Source organism: Narcine bancroftii, chromosome 4 (genome assembly GCF_036971445.1).
Source record: "Narcine bancroftii isolate sNarBan1 chromosome 4, sNarBan1.hap1, whole genome shotgun sequence".
Taxonomy (NCBI): domain Eukaryota; kingdom Metazoa; phylum Chordata; class Chondrichthyes; order Torpediniformes; family Narcinidae; genus Narcine; species Narcine bancroftii.
Genome location: NC_091472.1, coordinates 276,165,141 through 276,187,203, shown reverse-complemented (window position 1 = coordinate 276,187,203; position 22,063 = coordinate 276,165,141). Strand labels below are relative to the sequence as shown.

Below are 22,063 nucleotides of genomic sequence, written 5' to 3'. Positions count from 1 at the left end.
CTCCGACAGAAAAAGACTCTTTTTACTCCACTCAAAGCTGGGTCCCCGAGCCTTCCAGGCACTCAAAGACTGCACCACGTACTCAGAAGCGATGAACGCCCAAGAGATCATGTATAAACCTCCCACAAATGTGATCTTCGCAAGGTACCTTCTGAGTATTTGAGCCCAGTGGCCAAGAGAGAAGGCAGAGTCCTATCTGGTAGCCCTACGTGAGTTAGTCCGATTGTGTCTGGCAAAACCCGGGGTGAATGAAAGGGAGGTCAAAAGGTTGACCAGGGACGCCCATGTTCAGGGTCTACGTGCGATAGCCATCAGGCAGAAGCTGCTAGAGGACAATATCTACTCCCTGGCCAAAACAGTGGAGTGAGTCCAAACCTTGGAGGCAGCTGCTCTGCACACTGAAGCCTTTGACTCCAGGCATACCCAGGCCTCCACGTGGTCAGCACAGACAGCAGCTGTGGTCCAAAAATCAGATGATGGACAAAAACATCGCTGTTTTGGGCACCCCACAACAGTAAGTACTGTGGGACCAGATATGGGTCAGATAGTCGATCACGCCAAAACTGCCAGGCCAGAAATCAGTACTGTTTAAGATGTGGCAAGAAAGGCCACTTCGCTAAAATATACCTTTCAAAGCCTGCCAGCAGCTCAGCATCCCTCTACAACCAGCCATCCTCCATCCTGGTCCCAGCCACTTGCGATTGCCGGTTGACACATTGCCCCCACAGCTACTTCCAGCCTCCCCAACCTCGGCAGCCCTACTTCAGGCCTCACCGACAACAATTGCCTCATGCATGCCATGCGCCTGGACCAGCCCTCACCCTGGCCAGCACTGCACCGCTAAGATGCCACGTCCGCGGACTGCAATGACGTCACATCCAGTCCACGGGTTAACGTCACTTCCACTGCTTGCGATGGCATTACCAGCACCGGCAGCGTGATGTCATTTCCCCCGATGCAACCAGTGCAACCGGGAAGGAAGGCCAGCCATGCCGCCGCGGCCATGCACTCCCATGCATCGCTGCCATCTTGGGCTGAACAAGCGCAGGCACCACCATCACCCCGGCCATCCCAGGTCAATAATGAACACAATACCAACAACAATGATGATGTGGTCAACACGGGTGCTGACCAGGCTGCCCTACTTACATACCCCACACCTCCGGACACCACCGATCGCCACCCACCACACCCATGGAGAGCACCACCGGTCAAACTCACCTCTTGCAATGCCTGCATAAACCACTAGCCTACTGCAGGGGGAAACCCGTGTACCTGCAGAAGAGCACTGGAGGACAAGGCAACACCTGGCTGGCTGTCATTCAAGCCCCATCCAGTCGGCTGCAAATTACCCTCCAGGATACAAGCTAGATCCAGCCCTTCGAGGCCAGTCTCAGAGCTTGCAGCAGCATTCTCACAGCCAGCTCTGTGGAAGTTTATGTTGAATAAAGCCTGTAGAACAGACTCTGTTTTGTGTGTTTGCTTCTGTTCGATAGCACACCACTCTTTCTGATTACTGGTGTATATACCATGTATTCAAAGAACAGATTAGCAATCAACTCTTTTCTTCCAGGTTTCTTTCTGCATTCATGAATATCCTACCCAACATAAAAGACAATGAAATGTCTTTTTGATTCTTTTTGTGCATCAGAATTCTCAAAGCAAATCAGATGCAGGACTTTCAACACAGGAAACTATAATATGTTGCTTTGCAATCAGTGCAAATTCTTAACCCCAGCAACAGGGACTTGATGTAACATTCCAAAGTTTGTGCATGGAATCTGCCCAGATTGCAATTGAATACCCAGAGTGTGACTCTGAGGATTGATTTAATCTGTATGCACTCAGTTTAATATGCTCTATTTTGAGATATTACAACTCCAAAAATTTCACACAGAAGAAACACTGATGAGCTTCTCTGGATCTGGCCACTCTCTTTATAGCTTCATTCACTTCCTCCTGTTTATACTCCTGCTTCTAGATACAAAATTATCCTGAAAAGCTTCTCTGATTTTAGCACTGGCAAAAATTGGTCTCTTATCAAAATTGATAGTTAATTTTCAAAGCCAAAATGGCCATCAATTCAAAGGCCAACCTTTGAAAAGATATCTTGAATGAAATCAATCCTGCTTATTCTCACTTGCGTTATTGGCTTAATTTTTTTGTTCAGCACCAAAATACATTCACAAACAGTCCTGACATTACATGCAAAAATTTGAATTATTTTGTACATTTTTTTTTAATTTATGCAATTCAAATTTTGCTTTAAATGCTTCAAAAACATATAAATTCATCCCAAGATGTAAGATTTATCTTCACTTCGAAAAAGTCAACATGGTTCTGGGGGGAGATCATAGGCACTTTCAGGTGGCCATTTGCCCCGCTTGAAAAGCCGCATATTTTGGCAATATGCAGCTGTCGGAAGGCCACATGAATTCGCAGGATGCGCCTGTGAGGCGAACTTTGTAACCTTCCTCCAAGAGGGATAATCGCCGCAGTACAGTGGCCTCCCCAGTCATCTGAATGCAGCCACCTGAAAACAGCTGCATTCGGGATGACAGTCAGCTGGCGAGCACCCGACTGCTCCTCTCTCAGCTGCCCCTGCCCCACCCACCCCAGCATGGGACATCAGGGCAGGGGCAGCTGGTATGGGCTGTGTAGGGACGTCCTCACACTGATCCCGCTGCCCATCTCTCTCAACAGCCCGATATCAGTCCCCACACTATGTGGCAGCCAGCACGTGCATTAGCGGTTGGATTGGCCAGTGTGGGCTGCAGTGGTTCAGGAGGCCGCTCCATCCTCTACAGCCAGTGCCGGCCATTCCAACCGCTAATGCCCGTGCCAGCCGCCCCACAATGTGGTGACTGATATCGGGCTGTTGGGAGAGCGGGGTAGTGGTATCAGTGTTGGAAGGCCCAACTCTGACAGCCAGCCATTCCAAATCTGACAGCCCAAAGGGACAGGAGCCGGAGAGTGCTCAGAGGTACATCGGTGCCGTTGTCCCTTCAAGTGGCCAGAGCTGCGCTTTTAGCTCTGCCACCTGAACAGCAATTCAAAGTGCCGCTTCCTCTACTTCAGGCGCATTCTTAGCGGAGAATGCACCTGAAGAAGGCCTCATGACTAATATATCTGACTGATGAATGCAGAGCAATGTATAAGCCAACCAGAAGATAAGATCATATGGGATCTAAGGTATGTTGCCGAACTGAATCCAAAATTTCATTAGTAATAGAAGGCAGTGGTGATGGATGGGTGTTGTATTCTGGATGGAAATCTGCAACAAGTGGTATATCACTGATTGGTGCAGGGACCTTTGTTTTATTTTCTTTCACCCATTTTTGTTTTCATTAAAGATTTTGTAGATTTATCAAAAATTTGGTCCAAACAGCAATTTAAAAAAACCTCCACCAATTATTATATTTCTATTTATTTATGCCAAATTAAGAAAAAAAAAATCTTGAATAAAATTTTATCTATATTAGGAGCATAAACATTCATAAAAATCCAAGAATCTGAATAAATTTGACAATTTATGAACACAAATTTACCACAGGATCAATGACTGTTGATTGTAATTTAAATGGAATTTTTTAAAAATATAATTAAAATTGCTGCTCCTTGTGCTTTAGAATTAAAAGATGAAGCTATAACTTGACCAACCCATTCTCTCTTTAACTTTTGATGTTCTTTCTCCATTAGATGAGTTTCCTGGGCAGCGACCTTTGTTGTTTGTAACGTATATGAATGACTTGAATGCAGGTGGTTTGATTAGTAAGTTTATAGGCAATAAAAATTGGTGGAGTTGCAGACAGCACAGAGGATTGTCTTAGTAATAAGATGCAATGTACATCAACTGGAAAGTTGAGTGGAGTAGAGACAGATGGAGTTCAATGTAAACAAGTGTGATGTAGTGTACAATGGAAAGTCAAATTCAGGTCACAGATATAGAGTAAATAGCAGGAACTTTGGGTGTATTGCAATATGGAAGTACCTTGAGGTGAAAGTTCAAAGGTCACTGGAAACAAATAGATAAGATTGTGAAGAATTGTGTTTGTCTTCACAGGTGAGTCCTTGAACAGAAGTGTTGAGATATGATGTTGCAGAAGGACAAAGCATTTGATAAACAAAACTTGGAACATATTGCAGGAGGGGCCATTGAGAGATAGGAAGAAGAGATTATGAGGATATTGCCATTGCTGTCAATGGGTGGATTTCAGAATCTTTTAATTTAACAAGGTCTACTAGACAAGGATGCCCATTGTCGCCTGCTTTATTCGCTATAATTATTGAACCTTTGGCACAATTAATACGCCAAAACGAAAATGTTAAAGGTATGAGAGTTTTGAATGAGGAATATAAGATTAATTTATTTGCTGATGATGTTTTATTATATTTGGTGGATCCGGGTATTTCTTTACCAGCAATTCAAGAATGTTTAGAAAACTATGGTCAATTATCTGGTTATAAAGTAAATTGGGCCAAAAGTGAAATTCTATCAATTTGTAAAGATGATTATTCAATATATAAAAGTATTACCAATTTGAAGTGGACCACACAAATTAAATATTTAGGAATTAATGCTAATACAGAATTTCAAGATTTATATTCAATTAATTATCTTCCTTTAATAAAAAGGATTAAATTAGATTTGATTAGATGGAAGGATTTACCTTTGGGTTTATTAGGGAGGATTAATACTATAAAAATGAATATCTTTCCTCGAATACAATATTTGTTTCAATCAATTCCTTATTTTTTTTTTTAAACAAAAGTTTTTTTAAGGATTTATATAAAGCAATTAGAGACTTCTTATGGAAGGGAAAATTTCCGAGGGTAGCGATGAGAAAGTTGAGAAGATGAGAAACCTCCAATTTGGAGGTTTAAGATTACCGAATTTTCAGCATTATTATGAAGCAGCTCAATTTAAATTTCTTAGTGCATTAATGAATATCGATGATCCGCCCAGTTGGGCAAAGGTAGAAATGATGGTTATTTTAGAAAAATTTCCTCATGAGTTTTTGTTTCGATGGAATAAAAATTTATTACGAACTTATGATGTCCCAATATTGAAGCATTTATTGAATCTATGGATAAGTAAACTTAACAAATTGGGGCTCAAAAATAAATGATCTGGACGATTGCCATTATATAATAATCAACTTGTTCCTTTTAGTCTCCAATATCACCTTGAAACAATGGGAAAGGAAGGGAATAAAAAATTTATCCGATTGTTTTTCTGAGGGATTTTTTTGTTCCTTTGATGAATTACAAAGGAAATTTGGTATTAGTGGAAACTCTGTATTTGTGTATTATCAATTAAGGTCTTTTGTAAAACAGATATGTGGTCGTCATATGATCTTACTGCCTGATTCTAATTTTGAGGAATATGTACTTTCAATACCAAAAAAGGGATATATATCTGATTTGTATTGTATTTTACAAGAAACTGAAAGTAAAAAAGATTGGGATAAAGATAAGTTGAAATGGGAAAAAGATTTAGGTTTTACAATAGCTGAAGAAGCCTGGATGGAAATTTGCCAGAATAGTATTCGGAAATTGATTAATGCTAGATTAGCAATGATTAATTATAATTTTATACATCAGTTATATTTAACACCGGAGAAACTAAAAAAGTTTGGCCTTAGTAAGTCAGATTGCTGTTTTTGTTGTGACCAGACGGCTAATACTTTTTTGCACACTGTCTGGCTTTGTCATCGATTGCAACAGTTTTGGAAAGGTATTCAATCTATACTTAATAGTTTATATAATATCTGTCTTGTATTAGATCCTGATATATTTTTATTAGGGAATATGCAATCACTAATTGATTTAGGTTTAAAGGATTATCAGATTTCCTTTATCTATTTAGCTTTAGCTGTGGCCAAGAAATGTATAGCACTTACTTGGAAAGACAGAAATATATTAACTTTAGATAGGTGGCATTTGGAGATGAAATCCTGTTTGACCATGGAAAGGATATCTTTTTCAATTAAGGACAGGATGTCTTTTTATAGGTTAAAGTGGAATCCGTTTGTTAAATATATGCATTTAAGTTTGCTTTAAATTTGTTTTTAAGTGTGATATTTTAGTATTGATTACTTTTTTTTGTTAGTATCTTTACTTGTTATGTTTTATCTTTTTTTTGTAAGTGGGCTTTTTTTTCTTATATATAATATTGTTCACTTTATTAACTCTTCACTCTTTATTTTGGGGGGGAGTTAGACTAATTTTAAGTTAGGTTATTAATGTTGTGTAATAATTATTGGGGGGGGGTTAGTTTATTTAGTTTACCGATGTGGTACTGTAATTTTATTATCTTACTTTTATTCTTTGTAAATGTAATCTTCTATTTTATTCATGTTATAAAATCTTAAATAAAGTTTTAAAAAAAAAGATATTGCCCAAAATTCAGAACTGCAGTTACTTGGGAGACTTCTTGTTGGATATGACATCATTATGTGAACATAAGATGTGGGGAACTGATTTATACTGAACGCTTCGTAGTAATGCTTATAGTATGTAATTAGTAAAGCATTGAGTTAGTCTGCACTGATGTTGTGGCTGTCTTTGATTTCCAATGGGGGTGGGGGGGTGCTCAAACATAACACTTAAATAACCGAAGAGATGCAAGGTTCAAATAACAAAAGCGACTTTACTTACTGATGCCTCCCACCATCTCAGGAAACTGTTTACACACTCATTTACATACGCCCCACAGTGGTGCACTATACTACAGTGAGAAGGGTGCATTCTTACGTGGATACAAAATAGTTCATGTTATCATGACTATATATACACAGGATTATAAATTATGAGTAGCACAAATAGAATGGCTAAGACCACCTAAGCAACAGGAATAGAATTATGCCATTTGGTCCATCAAATTTGCTTATGGCTGCTGCCAGAATTTTTCCCCACAATAAAGCCGTCTTGGACTAAAAAGCACAGGTTGAAGATGAAAGAAGAAAATTTAAGGCAATCTGGGGGTGGTTTATATTGAATGAGCTGCCAGAAGAGGTTAAGAATCCAGATAACTCTACATTTAAAAGGCATTGAGGTAGATACTTGGATAGAATTTAGAAATATGGCATGGTAAAAGGCCATTTGGGCCCACAAGTCCTTGCAGCCTAATATACACACAATTAACCTACCGCCCTGGTGCATTTCAAATGGTGGGAGGAAACCAGAACCCTCAGAGAAAACCCACACAAATGGTGAGAAGGTATAAACTCCTTACCGACAACACGGGATTCGAACACCAGTCCTGATCACTGGTGGTGTAAAGGCATTGTGCTAACTGTTATGCCAACTCTGCCACCCAAATAGGAAAGGATGTGCAGGGAAATAGACTGAATGTGGGCAAAATGGGATTACAGACAGGCATCACCTTGTCATTGGTGTGATGTGCAGGGCTATCATTCTACTGTGAAGACTCCTAACCTCAGATTGAATGTCTTGTAATGATCCTTATCCACCTCAGATTGAATGTCTTGTAATGATCCTTATCCACCCTGGTCAACTTTTAAACTTGCTTCAGTCTTCCACAGCTGAGAGTTGAACCTCTGTCTGACACTATTCCTCTGGACAACACCCCACTCACCAACTAATTGCAACACCTTGCATCTTCAGTACCCTGAAGCTCTGGCCTTTCATTTTCTGCACACAATCATTGGTGTGAAAGACAAGAGCAGATAGACTCAAAATTACAGCTTACTAGATTCAAGAGGATCCAGGAGGAGCATTACATCCCCCATTAACTGTAAAGAATTTGTACAATCTCCCCATGAACTGCATGGGTTTTTTTTCCCCCCCGGAGCTCTGGTTTCCTCCCACCCTCCAAAAAGTTATGGGGTTGGTAGTTTAATTGAATGTCACGGATTTCATGGGCCAGAAAGGTTTTCTACAGTGCAGTATTATTTAATTTAAAAAAAATAATATTTTCTAATATTATATTCAAGAATGTATTTAAAGGATTTAGAAGGCATTCTGATCGTGATGCTTGGAAATGTTAAATGAATTAACACATTCATGAGAGTAGAGAACAATTTAAAGTTTAATGGAAAAATAATATAAAATAGTGGAAAAAATTTGCTGGAGAGTGAGTTAAGCAGCATCCGTGGGGGGAAAACATTGTGGACATTTTGGGTTGAAAGCCTACATCATGGCATAATTATTTAACTTCACCCACCTCTGATGCTGCTTTGCCCACTGAGTTCCTCCAGCAAATTATATTTTTTTACCCTGGATTCCATTGTCAGCAGTCCATTAGTCTCCAATAAAGTAAGAGAGTTTGGTCTATGTAAACATATGTGAGAGCTTATTGTTGGCAGCTTCAGTGATAGAAAGATTACAAACTATAATCACATGTACTTAAAGAATGTGAATTGAGAAAAAAAAAGTTGAGTGAACTAAATGGTCAGCACAAATTTCTAATCACTTGATTACACTCATCTCAAGTGCAGTAATGGGGAGTACTATGCATATCCATTTATCCAATCATCTTATTAAATGTGTCCTTTCATGACCAACTTAATATGAAATGAATTTGAAGGGCACAGTGTTGTACAGCAAGATTGGAAATGAGCCCTTCACATATCAGAGCAGGGTTCAATCCATTCCACATGATGTGATGAAAGCTTTCACTATCTGCTGATGGAAAAAAAATCCTCTGTAAAATGCATTTTGTTTGTCTTTATCCAAATCCTTGTGGAGATGAGCATACAGCAGAGAACTGACCTCAATTTAACTCTAATTTCAACGCTATTGATAATATCACTGAATGTCATTCTGTGCAGTACAATTCCTCTTCTGAATATTGTACCATATTCATTGTTAAATGAAGCTTTCACCTGCACTCAGCCAATGTTATAAATGCTATTGAATTTCCAAATGTTCCCTTACACTCCTTTGTTAAGTACAACATGGAATCTGCAGAATCCAAAAGAGCAGAAGGTTCAAAGATCAATCCCTTACACTGCAGCTTAAAAACCTTTTCTTCAATTCAGGAATGAATGTGGTGACATTTTAAATCAATGAGGAAAAAATGTCTATATTTATCATAAATATGTTTGTTCAATCATTGGGATGAATGCATCAGTCATTCAAAAATGTGTTTCATGCAATTAATCCATACATCAAGATATCACCAAAGTTAGGGGACTTTGGGCAGAATAGTTCATAGCAGGAAATGCAACTTTTTCCCAGTTATTGCAGCTATCCTCTTAATTCCCTGATCTTTATAAAAGCCTCTAACAGAGTGATGATCTGGCATGATTTTATTCAAAGGCTTAAGAATACATTCAACCTCATGAGACTGTGTGACAAATTTGAGTTCTTGACATACCAGAAAAGAATGAAAAGGTATAGCATTCAGGCAATATGGATGTATTTAGGTGTTGGGGAACTGTTTGAGGATGGTACATGGATATTAAAAGTTTCAAAATTGCATTACTATGGTTTAATTTCTTCTTTGGCTTGGCTTTGCGGACGAAGATTTATGAAGATCTCCATCCTCAACCAATGGTCAGAACACTTCCAATCTCTTTACAGTGCCAACCGCTCAGTCCAAGATTCCGCCCTGCTCCAGCTCCCTCAACAGCCCCCAAGGCTAGAGCTGGATGAGGTCCTCACCCAGGATGAGACATATAAGGCAATTGAACAACTGAAAAGTGGCAAAGCAGCAGGTATGGATGGAATGCCTCCCAGAGGTCTGGAAGGCTGACGGCAAAACTCTGCATGTCAAACTGCATGAGTTTTTCAAGCTTTGTTGGGACCAAGGAAAACTGCCTCAGGACCTTCGTGATGCCATCATCATCACCCTGTACAAAAACAAAGGCGAGAAATCAGACTGCTCAAACTACAGGGGAATCACGCTGCTCTCCATTGCAGGCAAAATCTTCGCTAGGATTCTCCTAAATAGAATAATACCTAGTGTCGCCGAGAATGTTTTAATAACACCAATGAAATAACATGGTAGAAACACAAGGAAAAAAAAGAGCACGAGGAGGGTACTTGATCCTATTCTGTCCCACAAAAGCATCCACAAGTGGATTCAATATTGTTCAACTCAAGGTCAACTCCATTTTCAACTGCACACTTCTGTACATTTTTTAGAGCAATAATTGATCTGGAAATGCTATCAATAAATTGATCAAGATAAGAGGAAAAATAAAGAGTTGAAGAGATGACTATGAGAATCTAAGGTTAGATTTAACATGGCTCAAAAGAGAGTTCCAAAAGATGGTAGCTTGCAGATGAATGGAAATCTATTTCATCTCTTGTATATTAATTCAAAGACCACAAATGTGATCATTCCAGAAACAAAGCAGTGTTAAACTTTTGCCCACATGATGCAATGCACAAAAGAACAGCCATCATTAAGCACATGCAGTTCATTATTTCTTAATCCAATATTTTATGCCTTCACATGTAAAGCAATGGAACCTAATCATTCTCCAGTGCTCAGCAAGACTTTCCTTTTTTTTTGACAGGAAGGTCCTTTTTTGGATATTATGATTGCAGTGTTACGTCACATTTAATTTGACAATTTTAAGAACTTGAATATGTAAAGAAAGTGGAAATGAAAAACAGCATGTGTGATACGAGATTTTAAAATAAATTGTTCAGATATCACATGGCAAAAATGCTCTTGGAAAGTGTCACATACATCATTGCAATCCCCACAAATGATTCTTTACTCTGCCTTATTTTGCATTTTAATAGGATTTATAAATTATGATGGATTAATGTTATTTTTATTTTTTTTATTTAGCTTTTTATAACAAGAAATAATGAATAGCTAGATCTTAAAAATTGATCTTATCCCAGCACAATTTATTTTCTCAGATTTGCCCAATTAGTAAGACATTACTCTTTCAGCATTGTGCATGTACACTACCTCGGAACTGATGCTGAACATCATAGATCTTCAGTCCAAACAATGGTGGCCTTTCCTTTCGAAGCAATGTAACATTCCTTGTCATCAAATCCAATTGAAAAATTGATCCATTGGTATATTCAGTCCAGAAAATAAATTTTCCATAATGTGACAAGCCAAAGGGGTGATTCACTTCCTTCCCACCATATACTATCTGAAATATTTGTAAAAACATTTAAGAGCTAAATATAAATAACAAAGTTGAACAGAAGCTGGTGACAATGATAATAAATAGCAAAAAAGATACAGAGCCAAAAAGGAAAGTATTTCTCAGTCATTAGAAAAATATATAATTACAATGCAAAGCTGATTATTACAAGTTTATAAAATGTGTATTTTAGTATGTTATTTTAGGAGTATAACAGATGAAGTAAGAGGGCTAACTAATCTGGGGTGCAAATTTTTGGAGCTGTCAGTACGGTGAGGCTTGATCTAGCTCTGATATTAGAATTTGCTTCCATCAGATGCTTGATCAGCAGTAGCTCATTGTTCTAAGGAATATAACTTATCAGCTACTTGTGCATTAGCACAAATCAAGTTTCCTCACACATTGGCAAATGCTAAAATCAGTCTTGAAGGTCAAATGGCAGCATCTCCGATTGTCTGCTCCATCACTGGACACACCATTAAGACTGAAAGTTGATTACTTAGATACCCAAAATTCAAAATCTGCTCTTGGCTTTACACCAAGATAAATAGGAAAAGTAACCCCATTTAACTGGAATAGGTTGCTTCAACTGTGAATAAAGGATGTCTTCCACTTACTTTAATGTATTTCAATTGATGTTACAATGTCAAAAGCCTTAGATGTACAATGAGCTGTTGCAGTCTGTCACAACATTTTGGAGATAGGGCCAAACCCAACTTCCCTCTCAGTGCCTGCTCTGCTTTGTAATATCCATTCAGATGGAAGTCTTTAAAAATAACTTGCTATCTTTAAATTGTAGCATTGTCAGTTTTCTGTTACCTTTGCAAGATTTACTTTAGGCACCTCACTTTGGAATTTTATTCTTGATCAGTGTGTTCACATTTTTCTTGTAAATTCCTAATACTGGAGTCCTAGTGATTGGAATTGCACAATTATTAGAATCTGTACATGAAATGGCAAACATACTCACCATTCTAGATGTGCCATTTAAGAAGATTCTTTCAATCTGATCATGGTATGCATCACACCAATATAATATTCCAACGGTTAAGTCTAGGGTTAAGCCATTCGGCCAAAGCATCATTGTTGTCACAAACATCTGCCGATTGGAGCCATCCATCCATGCTCTTTCAATTCTTCCTGCCATGTTGTCTATCTCTTCTTCTTCCCAATCTGTCCAGTACATCCAGCTGCACGCAATGCAGTCACTCATTAAAGGGTTTTGTCAACAATAAACACAATGGCTTAAAAACCATCATAACACAGTGGTGTTTATTTTGGAACTATCCACTTGAACATTGACAACCTGCCATGAAACATTAGCTACCATTTCCAAGTCATTTTGCTTAACTCTGAATAGTCAACAAGGATCTTCCCAGTGTGAGTTGCACTTGCATGGCTGAAAACTTCCACAGTTGATTATCTTCGAATTACTTTATTACCCATTCAATACCAAATGAGTAGAAATTTGCAGTGGCTGTACATGACACACTGGAAAAGAACTAGGTAAGGCACCCATTTAGATTTGACTATTGACCAGCCTTTCATTTGTCTGAAAATCTTTTGGAAAATATTATACCTGTTTACATCATAGCATTGCCAATTTTCTGTAACCTTTGTTAGTTTTACTTTGGGTTCTTAGTTTTAAATTTTAATCTTAATCAGTTTATTCATAATTTTCTTGTAAAATCCTAATATTTGAATCCCAGAACTAGGAATTTCATTCTATAATTATTAGAATCAATACATGAAAGCATACTCACCATTCTAATTTTAATATTTCTAGATCAAATACAAAGATTTCTGAATCAAAAGCATATTGAGTAAATTCTTTAATGGTCACACTGAAATCTTCAAATATCATTATATCTCAACAAAATAAATAGAATTGAATTATTAATAGCTACAACTTTTATGAATTAATTTTCAACACTGGAAGATGTGTGATAGAACACATCACATCAGCAGCCAACAGAGATCCTAATACACTGATTAAATACAGCTACAAGTTTTTTGTGCCTTCAAATCAAATTCCAACACTTTTTCAACTAGATTACAGTCAATTATATTATTCCATCATTTATATTAACTATAAAACATCAGCTAGTTAAGTTATTTTAGTCTAATTAAAAACAGTATGTTCACATTATTTTGTTCATCATCAAATAAGTTAACAATATAAAAATCATATCCTGAAATCTTTATTGCTCATGAAGTGTGATTTTCGATCATCGACTAAAATACCCAAAAGAACATATTTCCTTCAAATTTTGTGAGATCAGAGAAAATGTTACCTTTTTTTGCAAATAACGGGTCAAATTTTTGGAATGATTTTGAAGACTTTTATTACCCCCACCCAAAAGAAAAACACCCACCCCTGCAAGAAGGCTGGCAACATTGATTACAGAACTCATATCCTTTTCATGACTCTCTTCCTCACTGTTGGGATCCCACAATCTATTTGCCATCCCATAATAATATTCAACACTACTTCAACTCACAAGTGTTTTAGATGAAATGGAATGAAGACTCTGAGTGAAGTTGATAGGAATAGTTGGTCAATAATTTTATTTTGAAGCTAAACAAAAACCTGTTCACTTATGTTTTGATCTATCTTCCCCAGTTCCATTATGGCATTGGTGACTTATGAGACACTGTATTCCATTTAGACACAAGACATAGGAGCAGAAATAGGCCATTCAGCTGATTCAGTCTGCCCTGCCATTCAATCATGAGCTGATCTATATTATTCACCCAGCCCCACTGTCATGCCTTCTCCCTATAACCTTGGATATCATGCCTAATTAAGAACCTATCAATCTCCTCCTTAAATACGTGGCTTCTTCAATCACCTGTGGCAACAAAGTCCACAGATTTACCACCCTCTGGGTCAAGAAATTCTTCTGCATCTGTTACAAGTGGATGCTCTTCAATCCAGATGTTCTGTCCACTTGTCCTACACTATCCCACCATAGAAAACTGGCCATTTGGCCCTTCTAGTCTGCACAGACAATTGTTCTGCTTTTCCCATAACCTGCTCCCATTCCATAAATGCTCACATCCATGAATCTATCCAATTTATTCTTAAAACTCAAGATTGAGTCTGCACCCACTACATCAGATGGCAGCTCATTCGACACTTCCACCGCTCTGAGTGAAAATGTTGCCCCTAAACCTTTCCCACTAAAGCCATATCCTCTCGTATTTATCTCTCCTAATCTTAGTGGAAAGAGTCTGCTCACATTTACTCTCTCTATACCCTCAATTTTGTTAACCTCTATCAAATTTCCTCTTATTCTTCTTCATTCCAAGGAACAAAGTTCTAACCTGTTAATTTTTTTCCCTGTAACTCAACTCCTGAAGACCTGGCAACATCCTAGTAAATCTTCTCGACACTCTTTCAATCTTATTGATATCCTTCCTGCACTTAGGTGACCAGAACAGCACACAATATTCCAAATTTGGGCTCAATGTCTTGTATAACTTCAGCATAACATTCCAACTCCTATACTCAATACTTTGATTTATAAAGCCATTGAACCAAAAGTTTTCTTTACAAACCTGTCTATTTGCCCTACAACCTTCAGGGAACAATATATCTGTATCTCCAGGTCTCTTTGCTCCTCTGAACTACTCAGTGCCTTACAATTTACAGTGTGCGTCTTCCCATGACTTGCTCTTCCAAAATGCAATATCTCCCACTTAACTGCATTAAATTCCATCATCCATTTACTGTCCATTCTTCCAGTTGGCCCAGATCCCTCTGCAAGCTTTGAAAATATTCCTCACTGTCCACTACGCCTCCAATCTTTGTGTCATTAGCAAATTTGCTGATCCAATCTACCATGTTATTATCCAGATCATTTATATGGACAAAAAAACCTCAACTCTAGTCCCAATGTAGATCCCGGAGCCACAAGTCTCCAGTCTGAGAAGTAACCATCCATTACCACTCCATTTTCTCCCAGACAGCCAAATTCAAATCCAGTTTACAACCCCTCCATGAATACCTAGCATCTTAACCTTCTGAACTAATCTCCCATGTGGGACCTTGTCAAAAGCCTTATTAAAGTCCATGTAGACAACATCTACAGCCCTTCCTTCATCTACTTTCTTGGTAACTTCCTCAAAAAACATTGCAAGATTTGTTAAACACAACCTACCATGAACAAAGCTATGCTGACTGCCATTAATCAGCCCATGGCTTTCCAAATACCAATATGTCTCATCTTTCAGGACTCCTTCCAATAATTTACCTACTACTGACATCAGGCTCACTGGCCTCTAATTACCTGGTTTACACTTGGAGCCTTAAATAGCGGGACGAGTTACTCTTCAATCCTTCAGCAACTCTCCTGTGGCTAAGCATATTTTGAATGCATCAGTCAGGGCTCCTGCAATTTCAACACTTGTCTCCCTCAAGGTCCAAGAGAATATCATATCTGGCCCAGGGGATTTGTCCACCTTTATTCACTCAGCCAGAAATCGCCTTCTCCTTAATCTCCATGTTTCATGACACTTTTATTTGTTTCCCATCCATCTGTAAGCACTATGCCAGTTTCCTGAGTAAATACAGATGCAAAAAAACTGTTTAAATCTACCCCACATAGATGACCACTCTGATCCTCTAGCGGACCCATTTTGTCCCTTGTTATCCTCTCTCAATTTACTTCGAGAAACCCTTTGGATTTACCTTCACATTATGTGTCAGAGCACCCTCATGCCTTCCTGATTTCCTCCTTTCATATTCTTACATTTTCTATGCTTTGCAAGTACCTCATTTGCTCCTTGTTGTCTATACACCTTCTTAATCATATCACCAATGTCGCTTGAAAACCAAAGTTCCTTATGCCTGTAAACTTTCCCTTTAATCTCGACAGGAATATGCAAACTCTGCACCCTCAAAAATCTCATCCTTGAAGGCCTTCCATTTGCTGGACACTTCCTCTCCAGAAAACAGGTTAATCTCATCAACTCTTCTGAGATCCTTCCTCATTCCCACAAAAATTGAGTTTTCTCCAATTTAGAACCTCAGCTCGAGGACCTATCCTGATCCATAAGCAACTTGAGCCTAACGACATTATGGTCACTGGAATCAAAATGCTCACCTACACAGACTTCTGCCACCTGACCAGTCTAGTTTCCTAATAGGAGATCAAGTATCTCATTGATACCACTACATATTAATGTAGAAAATTTTCCTGCACACATTTGACAAACTCGAAGTCATCCAGTCCTTTTATCGTATGGAAGCCCCATTCAATATGTGGAAAGTTAAATCTCCTACTACCACAACTTTGTTTCTTATAATGGTCTGTTATCTTCCAACAGATCTGCTCCTCCATTTCTCTTGGACTATTTGGCAGTCTATAATACAAGCCCATTAGTGTGCTCACACCTTCCCGCTCTTAGTTCTACCCATATGGCCTCTGTAGGCAAGTTCACAGTTTTGTCCTGTAGAAGCAAAGTTGTGACATTTCCCTAATGAGCAATGCCACACCTTTCCCTTTAATCCCTCTTCTCGATCACATCTGAAACATCAGAACCCCGAAACACTGAGCTGCCTGTCCTGCCTCGCACATCCTGCAACTGTCTCACTTCCAGCAATAACATCATAATCCCACATGCAAATCCACACTCTCAACTCATCTGCTTTTCCAACAATACTCCTTGCATTGAAATAGATACATCTGAGATCATTTTTATCATGGACAACCTCTGATTTCTGTCTTTACATGACACTACTATCCTCCAACTCACTATCTGCTCCATCACTCTGGTTCTGCCCCCCCCTCTGCAAATCTAGTTTAAACCCCCTAGAGCAGCACGAGCAAACATACCCACAAGGTTGCTAGTCCCCCACCAATTCAGGTGTAAGCCATCAAATCAGAATAGATCCCACCTCCCTGGTAACAAAACTCAGTTCTCCAGAAACACAAAGCCCTCCCTCCTGTATGATCTCTTTAGCTACATTACTTTTGTTTCTAGCCCCCCCCCCAAGTATCAAACCCCGCTATCACTACTGCACTCGCTCTAAACCACAGAACCTCCTAATTAGCAACCTTCATCACCAAAGCACGCACAGAATCTCCTAATTATCAACTGCCCATCACTACTGCACTCACTCACATAGCCTCCTAATTATCAACACCCATCGCTACTGCACAGAACTTCCTAATTGTTGAGCCCCCATCACTACTGCACTTTCTCCCAGTCTCCTAATTGTCGACCCCCCATCACTACCCCACTCACACCCACAGCACCTCCCAATTGTCAACCCCATCACTACTTCTCCCAAAGCCCCTCCCAATTGTCAACCCCCATCACTACTGCACCCAAAGCCCCTCCCAACTGTCAACCCCCATCACTACTCCACTCACTCTCCCACACATAACCTCCTAATTATCAAATCCCCAATCACTACCAAACTCCTCTTTTCCCTCCTTCCCTTCTGAGCTGAGGGCCAAGTCTCAGTGCCAGAGATATTACCAGAACAACTTGTCCCTGGTAGGTCATCCACACCAGCAGTATATGTATTGTTGTTGGGTACAACCACATGGGTGCTGTGCTCCATCTACCTCTTCCCCTTGCCTCTGCTGACAGTAACCCAGCTCCTGACTCTTAGGGGAGGTTCCCAAATGAGGAAGTTCATCCAGCTGCAGCTCCAGTTCCCTAATTCAATTTATCAGGAGCTGCAGCTGGGTGCACCTCTTGCAGGGGTAGTCATCAACAACAAATGTGTTGTTCCTGACTTCTTACATCCTGCAGTTGAAACACTGGACTGCCCAAACTTTTGACTCCATTACCAAATTCCTCAGTTAATTAACTAGCCTAATTACCTTCCTGTGAACAAACTCCTCCTTACCCATGACTTGAAAAAGCCACAATGTCCCTTTCTGAATCATTCTGTCACTGGCTACTTTAACAACTGTCCCTCTTTTCATTTGTCCTTATCTATAATCTCAAATACTCCTTTGCCCTAATCAATTAATTCAATTGCAGCCTCCTGAGTCCAACTTTCTACATCTACTCTGTCCATAGTTTTCAACATATAAAATGTTTCAATGAGATTTCTACACCCCCCCCTCCCATTCTTCTAAATCTCAAAGAGTATGGCCAAGAGCCATCAAACATATCTCATTCCAAGAGTCATCTTTGTGTTCAAATTCATGTTTATTGATGTTCTGTTTCACACAAAATTCCCACATGAATTTCAAGTTAAATTTTGTGTGGCTTCAAATTGTTTCAACATATTTTCTGGTTTCCTATTATTGTAAAGTTCATTGTCCTACTTGCCTCTCCCTCCATCTCCTGAAAGAGTATGACTCAGTTTTAGACTGAGTTTCATTTGTCACTTTTTTCACTTGACCAAACAATTTATACTTTGTTGCTGTTCACTGCTTTTGGTTTTCACCATTAGCCACATTGAATTAACCTCACCTTCTCTCCTATTGCTCATTTAATTGATTATTATAACAAATTAGTAATGCAAATATTTTATGGTTGACTATTTACAATTGGATGTATCAAAGTTAACTCTGACCTTATCTTCACCAAATGTCCAAACATCCATGAGAAGAATCGTCCAATTAAGATCAAACATAATAATCTTACTGGTCCGTTACTTTGCAATATTGAGTCTTCAGAACAATTGAAGTGCTCCACTTAGATTGAATTGTCAAATTGAACTCAAATAATTTCTGCCCTTCCAGCTTGTTTGGTTTTACTGCATCCAACGTAAGCTTGATACTTTACATAAGATGTACCAATGATTTCATGGCAATTATAATTTAGTTTATCTGGTGATTAACCTAGCACAAATGATCTTTTTTTTTCAGATCTATTGTCAGTGCATACATAACATTACATACAACTCTGAAATTCTTTTCTTCTGCTGGTGAGGCAGAATTACTGCTTATTGGTAGAGGGGAAAAAAAACTGTACACAGTGTATACATGTACACAAATAAAGAACCGAAAGTAAATAATAAATGTAAACATACTGAATATGCAATAAAAAGAGAATTTTTAAAAAATCATTAAAGTCCACAAGTAAGAGCCCTTAAATAAGTCCCTGATTGAGTTTGTTGTTGAAGAGTCTGATGGTGAAGGGATCGCAGCTTTTCCTGAACCTGGTGGTGTACCTATACCTCTTTCCTGATGGAAGCAGTGAGAACAGAGTGTATGCTGGGTGGTGTGGATCCTTGATGATTGCTGTAGTTCTCTGCCAGCAGTGTTCCCTGTCGATGTTGTAAGGTCAAGTCAAGTCAAATTTATTTATCGTTCATATCTTGCCTGCATGGTTGGATAAGATAATGTTTCTCCAGGATCACAGAGCATATTTACATAGATATAAGTTAGGAAAGCAGTTAACATGTTAAAATATTAAGGTATTAAGATGTATACACTTGAAGTCGACAGTGCACTACATATGTCTGTACTGGGAGTTCAGGAGCTTGATGGCTTGTGGGGGGGGGGAAAGCTATATCTCACTCTGGACATAAGAGCCCAAGTGCCTTGGTTTCTCCTGTCAGTTGGCAGAAGGGAGAACAGTTCACATGGAGTCTTTCACAATGTTTATTGCTTTCTGCCTTCATCGATTGTAGTAGGTACCCTCCATGCGAGGAAGAGTTTCTCCAGTGGTCTTTTCTGCTGATTTCACTATCCTCTTCAGGATCTTGCACTCCAAGGTGGTACAGCTTTCAAACTAGGGAGTGATGCAGTTGCATAAGATTCTCTCAATACATCCTCTATAGCATATAGAGAGGATGGAGAGTGGGAAATGGACTTTACTCAGCCTTCGCAGGAAGTAGAGGTGCTGCTGGGCTTTCTTGGCTATGGAGCTGGTATTAATGGACCAGGTGAGGTTCCCCGCCAGGTGCATTGATACTCTTGATGATCTCAACTGTAGAGCCGTCAATGGTCAGGGGAGCATGATCTTCCTGGGCTCTCATGAATGTGTCATTTGAAACAAACTTTATGAAGAAAATTGATCAAAAATATAAACAGCTGGCTTGATGTCCAGCAATGTGTAAAAGATAATAGAAAATGTGTGCTACTATCCCAAGTCAACCTTGATAAGGAAATCTTGAACCTTTAATGAATGATGTCAAGAAGATGCAGAAGCTTCAAGAAACTTTGTAATGTGGAAAATAAGCTAACATTATTCAAAAAACTAATCGTTATATTTAGAAAAGGGTAAGAAGCAAAATATAAACATGAAAATATTTGACATCATTTATTTTACAACTGGCGATGATTAAAAAAATACTAAATGCATTGGTCATAGATGGAATTTATAATTTATTGAGAGCTTCCAAGTAGTAGAAAAAGAGACTTGTTAAAACGAGTACTTTGTGGTCACCACACAGAACGAAAAGGACAAATATGTTTAAAAGAAGATGAATACAATGAAATAAATGGTAAAAGCAAAAAAAAAAGAAATGTGATTATTAAGTCTTGAGGACTTGATGACTTCAACCTTGGGGATAAAGACATTTAACAGGTAAAAAATATATAGTTTTCTAAAGTTTGATATTAGATTTATCCTTTCCAATATTCTATTATTTCATTTTACATGGTACATAATTTTGATGAAGGGTTTTGACCCAAAATGTTGACCATAATTTTTGTCCCACCAATGCTCTTGACCTGCTGAATTCCTCCAGTAGATTGTGTTTAGAAGTATTTTGTGTGAACTTTAGTCAAGGAAAAGTGCTTATTTACTACGAAACGCTTAACATCGCGCTTGGCCCTCCACATTGTTTTTATACCATTGACAGTTCAAAGGGTGGTTAATGGTCAGTACAGCCTCAGTGGGCCTTAGAGTCAGTTTCTTTCTTTCACTCCATGATTCTCACTTGTAATCCTAATCATGAGGTCTAACTAAGGAAGGACAACCCAACCCCTGACCTTCTGTTCTCACTGAACCAAGTCTACTGGCCATAAACCCACATGCTGTGTCTGTATGGTCTTGCAGAGCCAAAGGCCTCCCACATACCAGCAATGGCTCCCATATCTTAGTGGCCTTAACTGTTAGTAGCTGACATGTTAAAGTAGACCTGCAAACATTTGACAAATGGACACAAGTACATATGCCAGAGGCTGTAACTGCAGCTAATCTCACCACAAGGGAGTCTGCCTTGTGGCTTACAAGTTACATATTTATACCGACAGAACCTCTAATTTTCTAGAAAATTCAAACAGACTTATCCACACAAACGGCAATGAGGAAGCATACAGGAGGGAGACAGATCAGTTCATTAAATGGTGTAACAGCAACCTTGCGCTCAACATCAGCAAAACCAAGGAGATGATTGTGCAATTCAAAAGGAAGTCAGGGGAACATAACCCATTCCTTATTGAGGACTCAGTAGTGGAGAGGGTCAAAAACTTCAAATTCATGGGTGTCACCATCTCCGAGGATTTATCCTGGAGCCGCCACATTGATGCAGTGACAAAATAAGACTTGCCAGCAGCTATACTTTGTGAGGTGTCTGAGGAGATTTGGTATGTCATCGAACACTCTCTTAAAGTTCTACAGATGTTCTGTGGAGACCATCTGGCTGAGAGCATCACTGCCTTCTATGGAGGTGCCAACTCTCAGGACAAGAATAAACTCCAGAAAGTTGTTAACATCACAGTCACCAGATTTCACTCCATCAAGAACATCTACATGAGGTGGAGTCTTTAAAAAACAGTCTCTGTCCTCAAAGACTCCCATCACCCAGGCCATGCCCTCTTCACTCTGCTACCCACGGGAAAAATATACAGGAGCCTAAAGACGAGCACTCAATGGCACAAGAACAGTTTCTTCCCCACAGCCATCAGATTTCTGAATGATCAATGAACCATAGACACGACTTTACTTTTTGTGCATTGTTTTTATTTTTTTATACAATAATGTCATAAGATGGTTATAATATAAACATTTGTCCCATAATGCTGCTGCAAAGCACCAAATTGTTCATGACAATCAAT

General features: G+C 38.9%; 1 protein-coding gene across 14 annotated transcripts in view; it reads right to left on the bottom strand.

The window, feature by feature from the left end:
* The window catches only part of LOC138761991 (low-density lipoprotein receptor-related protein 1-like), a 1,165,126-nt gene that overhangs the window by 772,071 nt on the left and 370,992 nt on the right, over positions 1 to 22,063 (bottom strand). For all 14 annotated transcript variants that reach the window (XR_011356692.1, XM_069935089.1, XM_069935091.1 and 11 more), the window contains 2 exons: positions 12,055 to 12,274; positions 10,898 to 11,090 (listed from right to left, as the gene is read on the bottom strand). Coding sequence is in view for 13 of the 14 variants with exons in the window: in XM_069935089.1 (XP_069791190.1) it covers positions 10,898 to 11,090; positions 12,055 to 12,274 (413 nt within the window). In the remaining variant the exon portion in view is untranslated. The remainder of the gene's footprint in view (positions 1 to 10,897; positions 11,091 to 12,054; positions 12,275 to 22,063) is intronic.